Source organism: Dicentrarchus labrax, unplaced genomic scaffold (genome assembly GCF_905237075.1).
Source record: "Dicentrarchus labrax unplaced genomic scaffold, dlabrax2021, whole genome shotgun sequence".
Classification (NCBI taxonomy): domain Eukaryota; kingdom Metazoa; phylum Chordata; class Actinopteri; family Moronidae; genus Dicentrarchus; species Dicentrarchus labrax.
Window position 1 is genome coordinate 15,534,486 of NW_026136707.1, and position 21,750 is coordinate 15,556,235.

At 41.2% G+C, this 21,750-nt stretch overlaps 4 protein-coding genes across 10 annotated transcripts; 1 reads left to right on the top strand and 3 right to left on the bottom strand.

Annotated features, from left to right (window-relative positions):
* Positions 1-1,912: 1,912 nt before the first annotated feature.
* gpn2 (GPN-loop GTPase 2) lies at positions 1,913-5,865 on the bottom strand. Of its 6 annotated transcripts, none has more exons than XR_007885455.1 (7): positions 5,772-5,865; positions 4,983-5,502; positions 4,719-4,875; positions 4,394-4,554; positions 3,368-3,431; positions 2,646-2,776; positions 2,424-2,455 (listed from the first exon to the last, which is right to left on the bottom strand). XR_007885455.1 is itself a non-coding variant. In XM_051406937.1 (6 exons), exons 2-6 carry the CDS (start codon positions 5,400-5,402, stop codon positions 2,383-2,385), a joined length of 942 nt encoding a protein of 313 aa, XP_051262897.1. In that variant the 5' UTR covers positions 5,403-5,502; positions 5,772-5,864; the 3' UTR covers positions 1,913-2,382. The 6 variants fall into 6 exon arrangements, 4 of the variants coding, with proteins under 4 accessions (XP_051262897.1, XP_051262898.1, XP_051262899.1 ...); XR_007885456.1 differs by having other exon boundaries at positions 3,368-3,590; XM_051406937.1 differs by lacking the exon at positions 3,368-3,431 and having other exon boundaries at positions 1,913-2,455; positions 5,772-5,864.
* A 280-nt stretch (positions 5,866-6,145) lies between these two features.
* gpatch3 (G patch domain containing 3) lies at positions 6,146-14,749 on the bottom strand. Of its 2 annotated transcripts, none has more exons than XM_051407163.1 (7): positions 12,942-14,749; positions 7,530-7,984; positions 7,199-7,373; positions 6,984-7,043; positions 6,751-6,872; positions 6,537-6,664; positions 6,146-6,419 (listed from the first exon to the last, which is right to left on the bottom strand). In XM_051407163.1, the coding sequence occupies exons 2-7, from the start codon at positions 7,866-7,868 to the stop codon at positions 6,236-6,238; spliced, it is 1,008 nt and encodes a 335-aa protein (XP_051263123.1). In that variant the 5' UTR covers positions 7,869-7,984; positions 12,942-14,749; the 3' UTR covers positions 6,146-6,235. The 2 variants fall into 2 exon arrangements, with proteins under 2 accessions (XP_051263123.1, XP_051263122.1); XM_051407162.1 differs by lacking the exon at positions 12,942-14,749 and adding an exon at positions 8,976-9,236.
* Positions 14,750-14,837: 88 nt separating this feature from the next.
* nr0b2a (nuclear receptor subfamily 0, group B, member 2a) lies at positions 14,838-16,200 on the top strand. Its single transcript, XM_051407164.1, has 2 exons — positions 14,838-15,461; positions 15,589-16,200. The coding sequence occupies exons 1-2, from the start codon at positions 14,933-14,935 to the stop codon at positions 15,828-15,830; spliced, it is 771 nt and encodes a 256-aa protein (XP_051263124.1). The 5' UTR covers positions 14,838-14,932; the 3' UTR covers positions 15,831-16,200.
* Positions 16,201-18,004: 1,804 nt separating this feature from the next.
* On the bottom strand, positions 18,005-21,674 carry kdf1a (keratinocyte differentiation factor 1a). Its single transcript, XM_051407180.1, has 4 exons — positions 21,332-21,674; positions 19,941-20,989; positions 19,532-19,606; positions 18,005-18,725 (listed from the first exon to the last, which is right to left on the bottom strand). Exons 2-4 carry the CDS (start codon positions 20,968-20,970, stop codon positions 18,640-18,642), a joined length of 1,191 nt encoding a protein of 396 aa, XP_051263140.1. The 5' UTR covers positions 20,971-20,989; positions 21,332-21,674; the 3' UTR covers positions 18,005-18,639.
* Between the last annotated feature and the right edge of the window lie 76 nt (positions 21,675-21,750).

A 21,750-nucleotide genomic window follows, 5' to 3' on the forward strand; every position in this document is an offset into this window, starting at 1 on the left:
GGGATGGGTGCACAGGCTCCAGCGCGCTCTCTCTCTCTCTCTCTCTCTCTCTCACCCTACTAACATTGAACTACGCCGTACAAGAAAAAAAAAGAGAAAAAAAACCCCAGACCTTATCTACCAGACAGAGGATGCATGAACAGTTTCAAAGTCTCCCAACAATTAGAAAAATGGAGCATTTGTCCCCTCTCTCCTCAGTCAAATGAAGCAGACATTTTTGGCATCCACAGGGTGTGTGCACACACAGCATTGAACAAGAGTGGGATGGTAATGAGAAGTGTGTGTGTGTGTGTGTGTGAGAAGGCTGAGGGAGTTTTTATTAAAAAGAATGAAATGTATATACATGACAAGGTTAATGAGGCGTTCAATGGCTCCATTGGGTATTGGATTAAAATTAAGATTTTGGGTGAAAGTGGGACAAGATTGCCTTTCGGGTTCTCTTCTCACTCTCAATACACACACACACACTGTCTCTCTCGCTCTGCTCTTTCACTCACACAAACGCGCGCACGTACGCACGCACACACACCTACCTCTAGGGGGCTTATAGGGAGAAAAAAAAGGCAGGAAGTACCAGTGAGAAGGCATACTTGATCACATGTACAAACATCGGAACACAATTTAACATTGTGCCTGACACACCCCCCTAATGCACGGAGAGCACAGAGCTTCGTCCTCATATAATTCCACAGCCACATCATACCACACGGGGTTAATGTGATTTCCCACATCAGTGCGAGCTCGCAGAGTGGATCACGTTTTATTTCAGTCACACTACGGCGATGCATGAGAAGTGCATGCACGCACACGAAGCCCCTCGAGTTCAAAATGTGTGTATGAGGGCGTCTAGACTCTGTTTTTACTGTTGTGTGTGTGTGTGTGTGTTGGGGGTGGGGGGGTGCATTTAAAAATGCGGATGTTTAGGTTTGAAAGTGGGTTTCACAGGGAAGGAAGAGCACAACAGCAGCAGTGGGAAATAAACTCCTCCGAGTTAAAGAAGAGTTTTAGTTGCTTTTAGAAAGACAGAGGGTCTTCCATCCCAGAGACCAGACACAGGGCCAGTTGTGCAGAAACAGATTTAATGTAGCTTCCTCTCCCCGCCTGACTTAATTTTTCTGCTCTGGCTGCTGGGAAAAGCTGTAGCAGACTTTTGTGGATCCGGGAGGAGGATTTGCAAACACATGCGCCACCTGCTGGACAAAATATAGACCCAGCATGCAAGGACTCGCTCTTGGCCGAAGTCATTACTACTTCTGATGTTTTAGATTCACCTCGCGTTTGTGAAACGATGCTCCATGGACATTATTCTGTTGTGTTATTAGTAAGAAGCAAATGATTGTTTTAGATTTATGAGATTCACACTTTTCCCCCCATTTTTCCTAGCATGTTGCATAATACCCTTTTGCTTTGCAACTGTATGATTCTTTAATAATAAAAAAGAGCAGTATCATAGTCTGTAATGTAGAAATATTATAATATTACATTTGTTCTGACACCCAAATACTTCAAATCAAACTGATTGGATATTAACCAGCTTACTATCTGACCTATGCATAATGTTATTACAATTGGTAAATATGTAATGGTCATGTTAATATTTACCCATCCACTGCACACACACACTCAATTTGTACTTGCATCTCTGAGGCACTGCCGATTGTCAAGTTCCATTATATTCCACTGCATATCAAGGGAAATGTGCTGTCTGTTCTCTGTATCTCTCCGTCAGACATACTCCTCACTAATATATGCACATAGCAGAAGGGTACGCTTGAGGACAGTCCTCTATATAATGTTTGCCATCATTTTCGCCAGTTCTAATGCAAGCAGCGAGGAATATCAACTCAAACAACATGACTCTTATATTTTCTGTTGATTCTTTCCCGTAGAGAAGACAAAAACAATGCCAATATTAATTGCCGTCACTTTATTGTTTCAGAATGAATATGAACGTATAGACTTGCACTGCTGGATGCTTGTCCTGGAAATTGTCCTCGAGTTTTCTTAGAAATATGGGGCTGTACTCATGTAGAAACTAAACAAGGGCCTTTAGATACATTTTAAGAAAACATATTGGCATTTATTGAATATTTCCATATTGTCGTCTAGAGAGACAGTAAAGTGTGGAAAAATAACACCACTCTCATTGATAACTGAAGAAAAGCTCGGCATTTACTTCCCTCAGTCGTCCTCATGATTTTCATGATATGTGGTGCAACCTTCAAGTATCTTCCGCACCCAAATTTAGTTTCTGTCTCTCCACTGCTTTTGTACTGAAGCTCAGAATTCAGGCCAAGTGAGATGGATGTTGCCAACACTCCCCTGGTATGCTGGAGCTAAAAAGGCAACCAGTTTTGTCCTTTGATTTGGGCTTTTTTCAATTTATAGGTCCATCATTTCCTCTTCCACAGTCTTTCCACTGGTTTCGACATACCGCTCTTGCACTCCAAGAGTGCTGGAGTGCTGTTAAGGAAAACATAAAACAACACATTTTCTAATAAAAGATCCAGGTTACTTTAAGCATAATTTCTCTTAAGTCATCATAAACAAAAGAGTATTCAGTATTTCAGCTAGCTCCTGTAAATCCTAAGGTTTTTAAACCAGATGACTCACGGTGAGTCACCACAGTGATTAGGAAAGGATACGAGTCAAACTGGAAGTCTGCCCCCACAGCAGCTGACATCATGGCCTGCAGATTCCTCTCCTCCAGGTCTCCAAAGCAGTAGCCGTTGGCCTTGTCCACTGCCCGTAAGACCTGAATCATGCTTTCTTTGTCCTGGGGACAGAAAGGAGAAGCATCTGATCAGGGGGGGGTTTCCTTATAGAAATTCAGTGAAACTCCCTCATGAGCAAATATTTGCAGAAAAAACTCTCACTGAAACCTTGATAATGTGCTGTTTAAACACAATTGTATTTCTTGTTTTCTGAATCAGTACAAGTATATAAAGTAAATAGAAGTAATGAAATCACAAGTAAGTGTTCAATTTGAAATGTTTCATATGTCCTAACTCTCTTTTCCTATTGTTTTTTTCTTCCAGTCAGATCTGCTGCAGCATACAGGCAGACTTCTCCCTCGAAAAAACATTTTCCTTCTTGCAAATGTGGTTATGCAGCCTCTTCAGCCTTGGTGTCGGTTTATCAAGGTTTAGTATTTTGAGATAAGCTACATACGAAGCCTTAAAAACCCAAACTTCCTCTATTGCTCATAGTTTAGCATTTTGTCTTTCTCAAGGTCAAACGCGTGTTTGCCAGTTCAATTTACCATGTTAAGTACCATTGGTAACCAAGGTAACTAGTGGCTGCTTAACTTAAAAGGGAAATGCATCAAGGCTGCTTTTTACACCATGATGGAAACAAGAGTGCTAACCTGCCATTTGTATAAATTACTGGTCCCATATGCGGTGATGGCACAGCGGTCTAGACTCCTGTCTCTGGATACACACACAGGATCATATCAGTCTCCATAAAGAAATAATGTCGGGGAACGAATACAGTGTGCAGACAGCCCACTCTCTTTTAACACTCTAATCCATCTGCAGAAAATTGATCCAGTGTTCAATTTCAAATGCTCAAAATGATTTATGTTTTACCTGTTGAAGAAATGAAATATATGGTGAGTGATTTTTAGAAATACTTGGAAGGGAGCCATTTTGGCAAAGGTGAATTAATGTAGGAGTGAAACACGTTCAAGCCAGTTCTCTTCTGTTTTCTGTGGGTAATAAACCCGTCTACAAAAATATAATGAAGGAATTAAAAAGGAACGTCAGGCAAACTCCACATACAGTTATTAAGTAAGAATTAATTAATATTTGGTGCCAAATTTGCTTTCAGTCAAAACATGAAATGAGTTTTAATAAACAAAAAACATATCACTCTGAAGTATGTACTAATCTTTCAGCCTTTTCCTGTGCTACACAGAAACTGGAGAGGAAAGATTTGTGTGTAGCCGAATGCAATATACAGTAGCGCTGTGTTGTTAACATTCCTGCAGCAACAAAGCAACAAAACCCAACGGCTGGTGAGATGGAGAGTTTCTTTTTCTGACCACAGAGCATGCATCCAAAGTGAGCCGTTAGAGAAAATAATTATGTTACATTATATTCCTGAAATCTGATATACACCCTATAACCTATATGAATTACATTTCATTAGTTACATTAATTTAAATTCAGAAGGTTGACGACAGCCACGTGCAATTGGCCTCTATACTAGCTTAAGCCATGCAAGCGCTTTTTGAATCAGGAAATCCTCAGTGATTCTACATTTAATTTACTGAAGCACATTTCAGAGCACTATTATGTCCTATTGGCTAGAATGTACCAGCAGCAGTATAAAATATATTGAGCATGAGTCACTGAGGGGTCATTCTTTCAGAAAAAGCAAACAGTGATACCTGCACATTGAGGGGCACAAAGGAGACGAGGCTGTAATCCTGTATGACCTCGGCCAACTTTTCATTTAGATGGTGGAATTTTTTAAAGAAGGGGTCTGCGGCCAGGTGATCAAGAAGATACGTCAGGTCCATGACCTCTGTGTAGAAGTCAAGGTTGAAGGCTGTACAAGAACACAGATAGGAAAAATGTAATGAAAGTGGGTTATGAAATTACTGGTGCATGCACGAGAAATATAAGAATCCTCTGTCTTCAGCGGTCATATATTTTGAGCGTGGTAACATTTGTTTTGTTTTGTTTGAGGTGAAACACCGCCCCCCAACTCACCTAGTTTGCCATACTGCTCAATCAAGTCCATCTTGGAGAGGATGTTGACATGGGGAAGCTCCACGTGCAGCATGGTGGACAGGGAGGTACAGAGCACAGAGATGAACTTGGCTGGGTCAGCACAGTAATGAGAGTCCACAAGGTGCACTGCTGTGAGCTTAAAGAAGCAAGAAAGTGTGGGAGAACGACAGCCATTATACCTACACGCAAGGCGGAATCACTTTAATATTATGTTAACATTATTCCCTTTTAAAAGACGCTCACCCTGAAATTCCACTTTGCCAGCTGTGAGAAGATGTTCTTCACTGAGGTCTGGTGGGTGTAGAGCTCTACTTGTCCAGGACAGTCAAACAAGAAGTAACAATCACTGTGCTGTTTCAGCTTGTTCTCTAACCAGTCCAGATTTGCTTCTACATAGTCCATACAGTAGAGGAGCCCACCGTTGGGCCCCAGCTTCAAGCCCTCCATAACATCATCCAGAGTGACCAGCTCTGAGATGTCTACCCCACAGGAATACGGCAGTCCCTCGTTGGCAGGGTCCATGTTCACCACGACCACCTTGCGCCCCAGGTGAGTAAGGAACTCCTGCATTCCTTGGCAGTAGGTGGTCTTTCCTGAGCCTGGGGGTCCAATGACCACCTGGCCGAAGCGTAGAGGGGGAGTCACTCCTGTCTGGCTGGACATGGTTGCAGTGTCAAGGGGACTGAAGAGCCGTAGAGGATCCGAAAGATGGGGACCAAGTATGTCAGAGGGGCCACATGAGTCGTAGCGTCCAGATTGTACCCTGATAGGGTCAACCAGGGTCAACCAGGGTCAAATATTAGCACAAACAGGACAGAGTTCAGCCTTTTTTAACCGTTAGCTAGTTAGCTACTATCTAAAGCAACAAGTCATCTCGATACCATCGATACTCTGCTAACCAAGTTTATTAGTAAAACTCCACAACTGCAGCGAATTGAAAGTTATCTGACAAAAGATGAATCTAATCTAACGCTACAACTTCTGTTACAACATATCAGGTTTTTATTTATAAAAGCACTGAAGGATAATTACCATCCGCCGCCGATTTGTTTGCATGCGTACAACTGTTGTTAGCTAACTAGCTATGCTGCCCTAAAGTACATCCGGGTCACGGAACCGAGATGTCAAAATAAAAGTCTGTTGTTTTTCAATAAACTACCGAACCTCACAGCTCAACACCTCTGCGATGGTACCTTATATATTATTTTATACACACTATATATATATATATATATATATATATATTATTTTATACATAAATATAAATATATTACACCATTAATACATTCTAGACAGTGAATCATTAGCATAGGAAGACAAGCTTTAGTGTGATAATGAGTCAGCAATTTGAGACATTACAACATAAGTATATAAGTTAAAAGACAAAGTCAGCACAGGTAAAAGGAAAGGTTTGAATTTTTGTTTTAATGGAACAGTCAAATAAACAGGTGAGGAAAAAAATAAAAATCTATAAAACTATAATAATTTAATTAAAGTCATCTTCGTGGTCCAATGCTGCCACCTGGCTGCCAGCCTCTGTACTTCATACTTGTGTTTGGTTGACGTCTCAGCAACGTGTCACCTCCGTCTATGTCTTTGGGTTTATCATACACTGTAGTTATATGAAAATCTCTTTTGGGCTTTTTTACAGAATGTAAAAGCAATTTCTCTCCATGATACCTGCAGAAAAGAAATGCAATAGCATCAGAAGACCACTAAAACAGTGTCCACTCACTTGTATACCAAAACATGCAAGCAATTACATTTTCTTGATTCTGTTTTCGTGTTAATACACACCCAAAGCCTCTTTTGCAATTGGGATGTTGGCCCTCACTCTCAAGAGCTTCAGGAATCCCAACCTGACTGTTTCCCAACCCTTCACCATCCTTCCAGCCCTGCTTTTCCATCAAACGACGACCAAAGCCCTAAAAAGAAAAAAAAAACATTAGAAAATTGCCCATACATGCTATGGTAGAAAATATGGGAGGCAAATTATAGACCACGTCCTTACCTTAGTGAACCTCTCAAAGCTGCCAATAGACTGACTGTTTCCAGATCTATCTTCAAGACCCTCCCTCAGCCTTTTTTCATACCGCATTCGGACATAGTCACGGGCATCCATGTCACCTCCATCTGTGAAAGGAAGACCTTGGTTAAAGGAAATCTGATTCTGATGAGATAACTCACACTTTGGTTCCCTTTATCAATCAATATAACCACAGATGTAAAACAAACTTGAGATACCTTTATCATAGTAAACACTCATGTCGACATCCCAGTCGTCTGCTGTTTGTTCATCAAAATCTAAAAAAAAGAAAAGGACACAGAAATGTAATCAATATTTCATCAAGCAAATCTAATTAATATGTAATTTTTTAAAAATCTATAAACATATATTTTGATGTACCAGCCTCTTCTGGTAAGTGTGGAAAACTATGATTTATGTTTTTGTTGCATACCTCCTTCTTCCTCCTGCCAGTACTGGGCATCAGTGTAGAACACAAGGCCTGAGCCGCCTTTCTCCCACTTCAGCTCAATCTCCTCTTCAAACAGCCTCTCTTTGCTTCGCTCCTGGCTCGTTACATCCTCATGCAAAGCCTCATGGCGCTCCCACTCCTCACACCAGTCATCATCCTACAGCCAACAACATGAATAATTGACAAACAACACAGCAAAGAGATGGTGGTGACAATGACAATGCAGCCCCATATCACAGTCTGCTGATGCTAACAATCAAATGCATTTATATTTTACATAATAACTAATAAATACGAATGGATGTGAACCTACATCATCTGCATTTGACTGTTCATCCTCCTCCTGTTCCTGCTGCGGCTCATCAGTGTCTGTTGTTTCTGTGTGATCAGTCGGCTGCCTCCGTCTTGAGGGCGGAGCAGACAAAGTGCCTGGTCCTGATATTTCATGGCCAGCAGCTGTTAATATTGTCTCCTCTGTGGCTGGAAGTGTCCAACTGTCCTGATATTGAAAATATACATTCCCGTAGCGGCGATTGGTGCTGGTCTTGGGGAAAGTGAGGCCCAACTTCCGGATGAGGCGCGGAGGCAGTCTGCAGGACTGGATGAGCTGTAGGAACACTTTTGTCGGTGTGCCCACATTCCCATTCTGCATCAGAGCGGGTGGATTCAGCTCCGATAAGCTTTTGAGGTCCGCCTCTGTGAAACAGTCTGTTAAGGACACCCGGTGCCGCTGCTCGTACTTTGTTTTATACGGGAATGACCCATCATCTGAAAGAATAAAAACAAATTTTTCAATCAAACAAGACAAAACACATTTCTAGTAATAAACAGTAACACCTACATAAAGTCTTTGTAAGACGTTTTTACATTTGGGAGAAGTTGTGTCTTAAAATGAGTTACGCTGATTGAAAATGACTCAACTGTAGTTTTGATTATTAATTTACTGCTCGAGTCTCTTTTCAAGGTAAAATATCGAGCATTTGATGATGATTATAACTTCACTACCAAGAGACACTTGCACTCCTTTTGTTCATATAATTACAAACTATATGAAACAGGGAGGGAAAGTACTAAGTGGGCAGGCGATCGGTGGGACGATTCAAAAATTTCAAAATAATTGCAATAGGCGATATTATCACAATAATCATGAAAATATACTTTATATTATTAAACAGAAACACGTCATCTCCCTGTTCTTTATCTTTGAATCTATACTACTTCCACACATCCAGTTTATTTATTTATTACAGGGGAACAGGCAGGCCGAGCCTTCAGCCATGGTGACAGGCTGAGGATTTTAAAATATACGTTAATATAGTATATCGTCCCATCCAAAGTGGAGAGTTTTACAGTTTGGGCTCTGATAATTTGCGACAGCCATGTTTCATTATCATAGAGGGACTTTTAAACAACAGAGGCCAGTATATCCTAACTGTTAGTCTTTGACTGAGTCAAGCTCCCAAAACACTTGATCCTATACTTTCCGTAACCAACTACATAACCACTGTTTATAACGCTTTACATTATAAATCTGTAGTGTCCAATTATTTACAATACATTATTCCATTATAAGTTATGCATCTTATTTTATTTTTTCTTTTCATTATATATATCACAGGCTGAGTAGTGCTCCCCATGTGCCCCTTTAGTTGAACAGAAATGCGTCAAATCCAGATCAAACATGCAGTGATCTCTCTGTACAAACAGTTCAATTACAGACACACTTTAAAAACATATATATATGTAAACATAAACTGACCTTTGTCATAAGAAACTTTAACTCTTTTGATCACACAACGTCTACTCAGCCAGTTCCCCTTGGAGTTAATCCAGTTATTCCCCGCATACATCCTGACGAATCTGTCGGCTTCTTTAGCTTTAACTGAGACAACACAACAGCACGACTTGGCCGTCCGCTTGCTCTCAGAGCCGCTCGGTGTTGCAGTGTCCGGGGGTCTGTCGCTGCTCTCAGAGCCGCTCGGTGTTGCAGTGTCGGGGGTCTGTCGCTGCTCTCAGAGCCGCTCGGTTGGTGCCGGGGGTCTGTCGCTGCTCTCAGAGCCGCTCGGTGTTGCAGTGTCCGGGGGTCTGTCGCTGCTCTCAGAGCCGCTCGGTGTTGCAGTGTCCGGGGGTCTGTCGCTGCTCTCAGAGCCGCTCGGTGTTGCAGTGTCCGGGGGTCTGTCGCTGCCCTCTTCGCCGTCCACACACACGTTTCCGGGCCCCTCGGACTCCCTGAGGACCTCCGGTCGATGTCGGTAGTGGAAACACCGAAAACCGCCGCTTTCTACGAACTGACTGAAATAATTCCTCAGGTCGGATGAATGAAAGGCTTCAGGAATGTTGCTAATAGCAAAATACACCGGAGCATCGGCCTCAGAGTCCGCCATGATTGTTTTCCTTTTTTTCAGGAATTACGTCATATCCGCTTCCTGAGACGTTGTAAAAAGGGTTATTTATTACACAATATTGTTTATATTACGTTATTATATATTTTAGGTGTAACCAGGTTACTTATTTTTACATTTTTAGAGATATTATATCTTTGCATACAACTGTAAACTGAGGAAAGGTCGCTAGCTCGTGAATACATGCAGGCAAACGTTTGAAAATAAGATTTTAAATTTAAAGGACCAGTTTGTAGAATTTAGTCGCAACTTTTTGAATACCACTGAGTCTTCCTAAGGTGTAGCATAAACTACAGTTGCTGCAAATTTTGTGAAAAACTTGAAAGTCCCCCATCTACAGTGTTTGGTTTATCTCATCTCAGCTACTGTAGAAACATGGTGGCTCGAGATGGCGGCCCTCGTAGAGCGACCCACTCTCCCTGTAGATAAAAACGTCTCATTCTAACAAAAACACAACAATTCATATATTCAGGTGATGACACACTAATAAAAAACATAGTCTACCTATTATTATTATTATTATATAACATTTCTGCCATTAGATCCTCCTCAATGTTACACACTGGATCTTTGAAACAAGACACAACGCCAAAACAGGGACACATGGGTGTAAAGGTAAATAAACACTGGGGACTAGAGTTATGTGTCCAAATACTGTAACAGTTTTTCTATCTTTCTTATTTTATATTTCTGTGTTGTTCTCATAACCCTCATACTACCCCAGTATGATTGTTTTTCCTAGATATATATTTATCTTTCATGTTATCAATAGTATCAAAGCACATATTCTGAATAATCAATAATGAATATCATTTCTGCTGGTTTTACTGTATCTACACTTGAGTTGTTGTTTCTATAGCTTTTCCATGAAATATTTGCACATTTAAATCTTCCTGATATAAAGGAAATTGTACTTTTGAGTGATAAGCAAAGAGCAGTTTAGCTCGTACAATGTCTCACCAGGCTTTACAGGCCACAACAGTGCATGTTGTCAGCTCTCTGAGGAGGAAAAACAAAAAACTGAAATGGTTTTTAGATGGGGGGGAAGAATGGGTGATATGTTAGTAGAGGTATTTAAAGAGAAATCTCTCGCCTCAGATAGCTAGGGGGTTAAAATGAATATATATAGTGGTGACAACCCACTCACCAGAGAGATCAGTTCTGCATTTCATTCAAAGTTAAAATGTTAAAAGGAGAAATGAAACCATGAGACTCAAATGACAGTTAGAAGGCACAACAGTGTCGCTCAGTTTTTAACTTTACAGATGTAAATTAGATTTAGGCAAAAAAAGTAACAAGACTAGTATGAGGCTGTTTAACGGTTTGGTCTTCTAAGAAAAATATTTAAATCTTTAACATTACTAAATCTTTTTTAACCTCTTTCAGAGAGACAACCAAGAAATGTGTTCAGTTAGAGTTCATTAACCCATAGGCTAACTCTTCCCATGGCCTTCACCTTAACTTTTATCATTGTGTTTTGATAGTAATGGGCAGTAAAACTAGACCCGGGTGTCTGGACCCTGACATCACTTTACACATCATATTACATATATTGTCAAGTCAAAGTCAATTAAAGAAATAGTCAAATAAAGAAATAGTGAGCCTGCAGAGACAAGACATCTTTCCACAGACATACCAAAAATACTGTGCAACCCTGTCACAAAAAGAGTCCATCATGGATCATTGTGATGGAGTTTTTGGCCTTTGGCACTTTCATAAAAGCTTCACTATTAAACTGTTGGACTCAGTATTGATTGACATTTTTTATACCGGTGCCAGTAACAATACTTTTTTATATATTTCTCACTTTGCAAGGGGAAAAAAACATTTTTACAAAACCATTCTTTCTATTGAAGCAAAGAAGAAGAACTTCTCAAACGCCTCATTGTGTCTTACATACAATACAAGGCAGCCATAGAAAAACGTTACCTAAATAAAATACAGTGTAAAATTAGCAAGAAATCTAACTTAAATCATGAAATATCTAAACAAAGGATTACTAAACAAAACTAATCAGTATGTGATACTCTTTGCAACAGACACCTTAGGTCAGTGTCCCAAAAGTATTGAAGATTAACTGTATGTTAGTTTAGCATGTGTGCTTTTCCAGGTAATACTGGGTCAACATTAGAGCACAGTACAGTACAGTATGTCACTGCAAAAAACCCATATCACTACAGCAAGAGCTATTGCATTGCAAAACTGAAACATTGGAGTGGTAGTTTTATTTTGATGTGTTTGCTTTTTCTCAAAAGCCTGGAAAGGGTAAAAAATCAGAGTTAATAACATTATAAAAATTTTTATGGTGAACCTGAAAGAACTACAAAACACATGTGAGTCGATAAACATGATCCAGGGTAATCAATGTTTTCGCTGAGGGTTGAAATGACCTTACAGTATAAGAATAATTTTGGGTTAATGAACCCAGGCAATGAACGCTGTATTAACTGTAGGTCAAGGTCAAGTGTCATCATGTATCAGACATGTTGTCCATCACACACCGAGAGTTCAATGACCTGGGGAAGCTAAAACTGGAGGAAACATAAATGTCAACATTTAGGAGGCGGGGAGGAGGGAACCTTACAAGAAAAACTTAACTGTGTTTCAGGTTGACTCTTCAAAATGATCTAATGATTATCCTATTAAACAGTTATTATTATCACAGTTTTAACTTGATGCTATTACTGTAATAGCAGTATAGTATATATTTTAATTACAGTAATATGCTTTTATATGTTAATAATAGTAAAAAAATAAATAAAAATAAGGGTTGGACAGTCTCCAGGTGCCAGTCATTACACCATGCTTCATTGTTTTGCCTACTTGACCCTCAGAATACAGCAGTTGTTCCACTAATAGAATGAAGGACATTTTATTTTTACGGTCTTGGTTGGAGATAAACGTCTGTCCTCCGTGTCCGTCTCTGCCTGCTCCTAACCTCTATAAACACAAGCCTTATCGCAGGCATTTACAACTGCCAGCATGCCTCATGAAGCCCGAGGGCTGCTGAGGGCATTATAGGTCACTTTGCTGAAATTCTTGAACATAACGTAATGTGTTTCATCATGCATTTGAAGCTGCGGATCCATTATGATTTAGCTCCTGTGAGAGAAGATGTGTCACGTCTTACATGAATAATCACCCTATAGTGTATCATCATGAGATCACACCAGGAAAGAAAACGAGGCAAACCCATTCTGGAGTATTCTTTGAAAGAATCAGTAAAGAGACTGATGAAGTAAAACAAACATTCGGTGACTGGTGCTGCCAGTAGTGTCTGGCTTGTAATCTCTTTATTGCAGTCATTCACTTTATTGACTGACCTTGACTCCACTGCTCTGCGGTTCACGGCTCCCATCCTATGATGGTTTCAGGCTTCTTGGATTGTGCAGCAGGTGTCCCGACAAAAGTAAAGAGTAAAATATGTTATGAATTGTGTCACCTGTCGCTTTACAATGTGGTAAATGTTTTAGCTGGTTCATGGTGCTAAATGTCCAAAAGTGTCACTGAAAATGTGGTTTGTTTATTTGTGACAATAATAAAGCAATTTGCTTATCAGTCTCGAACCTCAGTGCCAGGCACCCGGAAGATAACAAATTAGGGTAAACTTATTTAAATGACAAGTGGAACATGAAACCGCCTGTTACAGACACCATAAACAGGAATTCCTTGAATTTTCTTGGACAACTTTGATTGTTTTGTAATAATAATAAAAAAAAGTTATCTTACAGCTTTAAGTTTGAAACATAAAAAGAAACTGAATGTGCTTCCTTGACTGACTATCTATCTATCTATCTATCTATCTATCTATCTATCTATCTATCAGCTACTGACACTTTAATCAGCCTCATGACCAAGTGAGCTGGATGTGAATGTATCTAAAATTATAGCATTTTTTTTTTTTTTTTTTTATTACTTCAAATGTTACTACCCCTGTAAGAAATATAGCATAACAGCAACTTAGGACCTGCAAATGGGAAATGCAGTCAGAGCAATGGGTTTTTAAGTACACTGACAACTTTCACAGTCATAGCAACAATCCATCTTTTCATCAGTTGTGCAAAACAACAAACACTTCAGCTTTTGCTGGAATTCTTCTACAATTTTGAATTTTGCCATCTGTCGGTCCACCCCATTTGTCCGGATGGAAATATTTCAACAACTATTGGATGGATTGCCATGATATTTTATACAGAGATTCACAGTCCCCAGAGGATGTATCCTACTGACTTTGGTGATCCCCTGAACTTTCCTTTAGGGCCACTATGATGTTGATGTTGTTTTTTGTGAAATGTCTCTGATGGATTGCGATTAAATTTGTGACTCATGTGCCGCTGGTTGAATTGTAAAAACTTTGATCCCTTAACTTTTTTACTTTAATTAGCAAGTTTTTGCATGTCAACCCGCTAAACTAAGATAGTGAACATTGTAAATGTTACACCTGCTTCACATCAGTATCCTAACATTATCACTGTGAGGACATTAGCATGATCATGTTAGCATTAAGCTCAAAGCAACACTGTGTCTAAGTATAGCCTCACTCACTCCTTCAAGAGCACGGCTACAGTTAGACTTAGTAAAAGAAAAACTACATAAAATATAAATGAACACTTAGATAAATAATAAATAAATACAAATTTAAAAATCCAAATATTTAAAAATTGGTCTCTGGCCAAATATTCTGAGGGTTGTGTTTGGGGGTACTAATGATCTCAGTATTTCTAAAATCCTAGCTACGAATCAATAAATATAAAATTGAAATAAAAACTGGATTGGGCAGTTTTACGACACCAAATTAACATTTCGAAATTCCAGTGTTGTTCTACAGCTACAATAAGATACATGTATTTAAAAAAAAAAAAAAAAACTTGAGGACTTAACTTGTAGGTCAATGCCCCCGCTCTGCTTTGGCCTCTCTCCAGCTCTGCAGGTGTGAGTTGGCAGTGTGCAGGGACACATGTAGTGTAGGGCTGATTACCTCTGCAGTCCTTGGTAGCTTGGTACTGCCTGGGTTAATGACACCGGCTACGAGATAAGGCCCAACCCTCTTGATATCCAGGCATTACTCCACCAAGTCCTTTTCATTGAGAAAAGCTTATCGGTTTCCCAGGGTTATTCCATCAGTCACCTGGCAGAGCACATAGTTGTTTTTCACAGAGTGTATTGACAAGTCAAGGTCCACTTAGCAGGGTGGGTTGGCCTTATAAATACAGGGGCACTGGAGGAAGCAGCAGTAGTACTCACAACCTCATGAAGAGCCCATCCTGTGGGAGGTCACTAACATTTAACTACGTAGATCTCTACAACCTATAAAATGGATAACGGGTGTCATTGTTCAGCCGAAAGTCTCTCTAATCCTATCCTCTTCAAAATCCTGAGCCAAATGGATAACAGCAAACCAACCCAAAACGGCTTCAACTACAATTCAGTACCTCATAGATGCAACTGTGAGCTGCGACGGACGGTGTGCTTGAAAAGGCCGTCTGAGATTTGTAAAGAAGCTTCAGCAGTTCTGGTTAAAACCATCCAGTTCATGAAGAACTTACCTGCTTTTAACCAGATGCCACCAAACGACCAGTTCTCACTTCTCAAAAGTTGCTGGGCACCGCTCTTCATTTTGGGCCTGGCCCAGGAGCATGTGGACTTTGAGGTGATGGACACCCCTGCCGACAGCATGCTGAAAAAGATTCTCCTGAACCGCCAGGAGAGCTCCGACATGGAGAGGGATCAGCCCACCATGGCCGGTGTCAGCAAACTCAAGTCTTGCCTTAAAAAGTTTTGGAGTTTGGATTTGAGTCCAAAGGAGTATGCATACCTCAAAGGGACTACGATATTTAACCCAGGTATGTATCCATGATGTTCTGATTTCTTGGTTCTCAGGACTAAATTTTCAATCACTGCCGAAAGAATAACAAAAAAATGCCTAATACATGTATGTGACCCCTAATGTCTTGTCTTTACATTCAACAGATGTCCCTGATTTAAAGGCAGCTCTGTTTGTTGAAGGCTTGCAACAGGAAGCTCAGCACGCACTCAGGGAGGTCGTACAGCTCCTTCACCCAGGGGACCAGGAGCGCTTTGCTCGAGTCCTCCTCACAGCCTCCATGCTGCAGAGCATCACACCCAGCCTCATCTCTGAACTCTTCTTCCGGCCCGTGATAGGCCAGGCTGATCTGCTGGAGCTGTTGGTTGATATGCTCTTCTGCAGGTAGAAAAGGACAAGTGGACTTGGACGTAACTGTCCTGGAGAACGTTGAATCCAACTTTTTGCTGACCAACCCGAAACAATGTTTCCTCATGAAATGAAGGACTGGCTGACAGTGGACTGCTCAAACAAAGTGCTAGCCAACAGAAACAGAAGATTGGTGAACATGAGGCTATACATTTCTTATATTTACATTGAAGCTTAGGTCACTTTAGCCCAGTCTGAAAAGATTTTATCCGCTGAAGTGAAAAGATTTGACTTTCCAGACTGTGCCCACTGTTAATATACTGTATCGTATGTAAGATCTTTAAATGTTGTAAGTGTTGTCTGCATCGACAAAACATTTCAAATAAATATATTTTTGTACATGAACGTAACAGTAAAGTCTCACTTTTTTTTTTAAAAGATCACAACATGCCGAATCTGACGTAATGTTTGTTTTATGTGCCAGGCATTGCACCTGGTAATGACACTCTGTTCTGAACATCTTCATCCCTGCACTTTATTTTGGCAGGTCCATCCTTACTACAGGTTTTGCAGGCAAGTATTGCTCAAGCCCCAATTATTTTAAAGTCTTGTCAAGAAGCCAGTTTCTAAATGTGTCAGGGTGAATTCCCAGAAAATCTGTACGAAATGATGCAAGAGGCACATCCCTAAAACCCCTAAAATATGGAGATTATGGGTTTAGTTTAAAAGTCGTAATACCATGACAGATGTTTTTCTCTAACCTCTAACTTTGAGGTAACTTCAACGTTCAAGACAAATACTGGAATCCAACCCATTAAGCAACCAGTCTGACATATTAAGTACTACTTCTTGTTTTACCAGACTGTGTTGTTAAGTATTTCTCGGACTGTAGATTTCATAATCATGTGATTATACCACTTCACACCAAGGCAGAGACACTAATGTGATGAGGAAAGTTCAGTTTCATTTCATGTCTATATTATGACCACAAATGTTGAACCATTAAAGTTTGTAGTCTTTTTTCCTAGTGGTACTTTGTCTCCCTCTCATGGAAAATAGTGGAAATGACATGTTTTAGCTGAGGAACTTAAGTCAGACAAAGTTGATAGAGTCCTTAAACTGAGTCCTGCCACTTTTGCTACACAAACATTTAACAAAATAAAAGCACGTTATAAACCAATCACGACATTTTATATGCACACAAGTGAGCGGAAGAAGTATCTGGATGGAAAAGTAATCTTGCTATTAAAAACCCTGGCTATATTTCATATAGAACAAGCCCTTTTGATTTATCCTAGCCTGTGGTATGTTAGTTGTGAAACAGTGAGCCTTTGCATGACACCTCATACAGGTAAAACAGGAATGTGCTGGTGGGGGTAGAGAGCCGGATGAAACGGGGTTACACATGGCAACTGCAACACGCCATAAACCAGAAAGCAGGTCTAAAAGCTCCTGCTACCTGCCTTATTCTGGGTTGTTTCAAGGTGTTGACAATACATTTCTGGAGTCCTCAAGACTTAAAATGAGACTTATTACTGAACAAAACACACATATCCCCTTAATACAAAATAGTACCTTAAATATGACTACAGCTGAAAATATGTCAGTAGACCAACTGCTAATAAAACACCTAAACACACTTATTTGTCTTTGGTGCTCATTGAATGCGTGTTATCACATATTTTTAGCTGCAACAACAGAACTGACAAAAAAAAAAAAAAAAAAAAAGGTAGACTACTTCAAAATCCCAAGACCCAAAGCAGAACTTCAGGATGAGTTCCTGAAATCAGGCTGATTTTCTGCACTGCTTCTTCCCTTTGCAATAAATGACAAAGACAAACCCCAGGATTTTATTTCCTTTTTGTCAGAACCAGCCAAACAAGTTCCTTCTTTTGCTGAGGGCGGAAAAAGCCTACCTGGTACAACAGAGTGACCTCGGGGAGATGAGCCTAACAACAATAATCCAAGCGGTAGAGAGGAAAAGTAGGTTATAGAGACAGAAAACCATGCAAAGGAAAGACTTGTTGACATATGAGAGCAAATAATTTGTTGCAAAGCATACAGAGCTGCTTATATTCAAACTACTTAAATATATTATGTTTGCGTGACACTAAGTTCTGCAAGCATGGAGCTGTATGTCAAATATCCTGCAAGCTGAAATGAGAAAATACATATATGGATAATTTCCTCATTAAAAACACATGAAAAAGCATAAACAAGCATGGAGATTTTTATTTTTGTTAAAAACAGGACTTATCTGTGAATAAAAAACTGTGACCACAAATGGTTTAACAACCCAGTAAGTAACATCAACTTAAAAATATATACACATCAAAATATGGCTTAACAATGCAGCTTTCAGGACAAAACATGCTTTTAAAGAATCTAAATGGCAGGAGTCAATAAACCCACACAGTGCATGCACAATGGCTTGCATAAACAACCACACAGACAAGAATGAGGACGGTTTTGTTCTACCATCAGTCTCTATCCTCTGGCCCAACTGCTAAGATTGCAAGGAGTGTAGTCATGTTGCTTTTTCTGAAAACAACTTTAAACACTGCGTACAAAATACATTAAAATCTTTCCTTGTGGAAGAAAAAAAAGTTTCCTCAGTGGGTCATTTGCTGGAAAGATAAAGGTCCATACATTTACATGACACTCTAATAGCAAACATTAGCTGGACCACTAAAAAAAAAAGAGAATTACAACCGCCCAGGGTAAAAGGTGCTCCAGTCAGTAACAGCAAAAAACAAAAAACAAAAAACTGATAGCAGAAGGATAACACGGTCCATCTAGTTGACTACATTACTTTGTCAGTATAGATACTTTTGCTTCTGCGTTGCCCTTCAGAGAAGCAGGGGAGCGCCTGAAGAGTTTGTTTCGGTGTCATGATGATAGGCCGAGTAAGCTGTGGCGGTGCTGGAGGAGTACGCTGAGGGAGAAAGAGCTTTCTTTAATGCAATGGGGGGGGAAAAAAGCTAATACAGTGTAATAACAACACAGATGTTATATTTCATGCACTTGAGACATGAACAGTTGAGTTTAACCCCGGGACGCCGACACATTCCCAGGCCGCTGTGTGAAAGTTGTGGAAACACAATGTGGTGAACCCTCATTCAAAAGACATGTAACAGGACACCCCGTCCTTCTAACATCCTCTTCTCAGAACAACAACAACAACAAAAAGAGAGGGACTGCTGCGCGGTAATCCATTTGTAACCCAAGTTGTTCGCCAAAATGACATAACAAAACACCTGACATTAGGCCTATGTGGCATATATTTAATGTGACTTGATCTGCAGCTCTTGCAGGTGCTGTAGCGTGACCGCTGAGCTGGAGGGGGGGGATGAGGCAGATTGATAGGTGGGTGTAAGGTGGCAGATGAGGGGAGGAGGCAGCTAATGAGCGAGGGATTGCAGTATGCAGAGAAAAGGGACAGGAATGCGGGGCTTTCACCGTTTAAAGAGTGGTAAGTTACCGGGAAGTAGAGAGGAGGTGAGAAAAGGCCTGCAGCTGCAGCAGGTACAATGGATAGCAGAGACTGAGCCTCACACACTGATGTAGTAATTATACCTCAATGAATAAAAGACTGTAGCTCAATCATTATGATGATGATGATGACTGAGTCTGGTTGTAATTGCCCTCCCGCATGCATTTACACTGACCCAAAGGAAGACATAGCCTACTTGAACGTGCCTCTGCGCCCCGTTATGGAAAAATTCTCCAACATGTACTCACTTCTCCCGCTGTAATGTCTCATTTTCCTCGCCAGCTCGTCGGATGGCGTCTGCTCTGACACTTTGACCTCTGGAACTGTGGCAGGGGGACAAAAAAAGTCAGAATGAGCGCAAGCAATTTCTGCTATTGTGAAATGTGTTTTAGGAGACAATGCGCGCCTGTATCAACTTGCCCCAGGTTAACCAATTATTATTAGGCCTGAAAAATGCCTGTTGTATTAGGGCTTCAAACTATGTGCCAAACAATATAGACTATGAGTCATTATGGGATTATTGGTAGGGCTATAGGCTATTTGGCATGCTGCAGCCAGGTGATTAAAAAAAAAGTGGTATCATATAAATATTTATACAATGATAACTGATTATATTAATGATAACTGCTCTAAAAGAATGTTGCATGGTATTCTTACAGTCACTGCTCATGAAAGTGTTGGTCATGGTCTCGTTGCCGCTGTCAGGAAGAGTCCCGTCACTCCTCCCGTTCGGACGCTGCTGTCCTGTCGATGGATGGCTCTTGTTCCTCTTGCCCTTCCTGGTGCTGATGCGGATGACCCCGTGCACCAGCTTACACTCGGCCTCCTGCTCCTCCAGGTTGTAGTCCTGAGCGATGCTGTAGATGAGCTCGCTGATCTCATTGGTCTTGCGGGAGAACGAGGAGTCGGAGGTGCACTTGGCCAGCTGGTCGATCTGGTGCAGGGCGTAAAGCTCCAGCAGCTTCTTGGTGATGAGCGAGTCAATGTCTGTGCCTGTGTCGCTCAGGTCATCCAAGTCATAGTCCTCACGGGATAACAGGCTTGTGTTGCTGACAGGCCGCTGGCTCTCCCCCTTGCCAGGCGTACGGGTCCGTTTGGGGGCAGCGACTGGATACCTTACTGTCTGACCTGCGATGCGCACATCCTGGTAGCGGAAGCTGTCACTCGTGGGCAGCTTAGAGGGTCTGGTAGACTTGCTAGACTCCAAAGGGATGCCACAAGTGGGGTTGTTCAGCGCCAGGCCAATAGCAGGGTGAGGCTCGTTACTCGCTTTAGGGGGATGGTCTGTCGAGCTCTCATTGACAGGCAGGCAGGGCTCTCTGCTGCCATAAAATCCACAGGTCAGTACACAGCAGATAAGAGCCTTGCAGCCACTCCAGCCCATGGACGCACAGGAGCCACAGGCATGTCTGCTGGCGGGCGTGCTGTCTGCTGACCCAGGAATAAATCCTATAGTCTCTGAGCCTCGTGCCGTGCCATTTCTTGGATGGCCTCTGCTGCGACCATACTTGTTCTCCGGATACCGGGAGTGGTCAGTGTGATGCTCCCCGTGGGGATCCTTGTAGGAGTCCTGGCTGGCCGTGCTCTCCTTGGATATAGTCCGAGTCTGTCGGTACTTATCTGCTCTGGAGCTGGAGTGTTTTTGGTGGCGGGACACCTGGGGAGCCCCTGTGCTGTGGCCAGGCATGGCTCAAAATGCCTGGGACCTGGTGTGGGAGAGGCATGTTTAGACATAATAACCAGGTGTAAAACCTCCCCTTCTGTTGTCACACGGGCTTGCTAGCATTAAACGCATCATGACACATTCAAATAACATTTAAGACTCAGTATAGTAAGCACTTAGCTTCCAGTTGAGAAACCTCTCCTTAAACTCTGAGAATGTAAATAACACTGAGTGCATTGATTGCTGGCCTGATAATAATTTGGCCCATTTCGTCGCGCCCTTAAAGCTTGTTTGGCATTCAGTAAATGGGCAGCAAAACAGTTGAGACCAAAACCCTATTCAACATTTTAACGTTTTTAATTTGACTCACAAAACGTTCACTTACCGCATATGAGGAAACACTTGTGGTTGTCTTTTATCCCAGATAACTTGTTCAGCGAGCGAACCGCGGAAGTCTGGGAGGAAAACTTCAGCTAGCGCTTCAGACAGAGAGAAAGACTTCGATTTCAGATTTCCAGGTGACTTTACTTCCACGAAACAACAGAACTTTTGCAAACCCAGTCCGGTCCGGTGTCTCGGCCGAACAACACAACTAGGCTCATTCGTGTCGTCTTCTCTTTTTTTTGTAAAATTCAGTCTTGTGTAGCCGAGAGTCTCCCAATGTTTGGCTATTACCTGCGGCTACTGCTAATCCCAGATCCTACACCCACCCACAGGTGAGTCGTGACGTCACGCGAGGCGGATATAAAACAAGAAGAGAAGGAAAGAGGGTAAAAGACCAAAAAAAGAAAAGAAAAGAGGACC

What these genes read in the sequence shown, in the direction of transcription:
- gpn2 (XM_051406937.1), bottom strand. Translation starts at nt 5,402, where the DNA reads ATGTCCAGCCAGACAGGAGTGACTCCCCCTCTACGCTTCGGCCAGGTG. An exon ending in TGGCAAAGTGGAATTTCAGG is followed by an intron (nt 4,876 to 4,982) that starts GTGAGCGTCTTT and finishes TGCTTCTTTAAG; the next exon opens with CTCACAGCAGTGCACCTTGT. An exon ending in GCAGACTTCCAGTTTGACTC is followed by an intron (nt 2,456 to 2,645) that starts GTATCCTTTCCT and finishes ACAGCACTCCAG; the next exon opens with CACTCTTGGAGTGCAAGAGC.
- gpatch3 (XM_051407162.1), bottom strand. Translation starts at nt 9,066, where the DNA reads ATGTATGCGGGGAATAACTGGATTAACTCCAAGGGGAACTGGCTGAGT. An exon ending in AACAGTCAAATGCAGATGAT is followed by an intron (nt 7,374 to 7,529) that starts GTAGGTTCACAT and finishes TGTTGGCTGTAG; the next exon opens with GATGATGACTGGTGTGAGGA. An exon ending in CTGGCAGGAGGAAGAAGGAG is followed by an intron (nt 7,044 to 7,198) that starts GTATGCAACAAA and finishes TCTTTTTTTTAG; the next exon opens with ATTTTGATGAACAAACAGCA.
- nr0b2a (XM_051407164.1), top strand. Translation starts at nt 14,933, where the DNA reads ATGGATAACGGGTGTCATTGTTCAGCCGAAAGTCTCTCTAATCCTATC. An exon ending in GACTACGATATTTAACCCAG is followed by an intron (nt 15,462 to 15,588) that starts GTATGTATCCAT and finishes TACATTCAACAG; the next exon opens with ATGTCCCTGATTTAAAGGCA.
- kdf1a (XM_051407180.1), bottom strand. Translation starts at nt 20,970, where the DNA reads ATGCCTGGCCACAGCACAGGGGCTCCCCAGGTGTCCCGCCACCAAAAA. An exon ending in CACTTTCATGAGCAGTGACT is followed by an intron (nt 19,607 to 19,940) that starts GTAAGAATACCA and finishes CCCCTGCCACAG; the next exon opens with TTCCAGAGGTCAAAGTGTCA. An exon ending in GAGACATTACAGCGGGAGAA is followed by an intron (nt 18,726 to 19,531) that starts GTGAGTACATGT and finishes TTTCTCCCTCAG; the next exon opens with CGTACTCCTCCAGCACCGCC.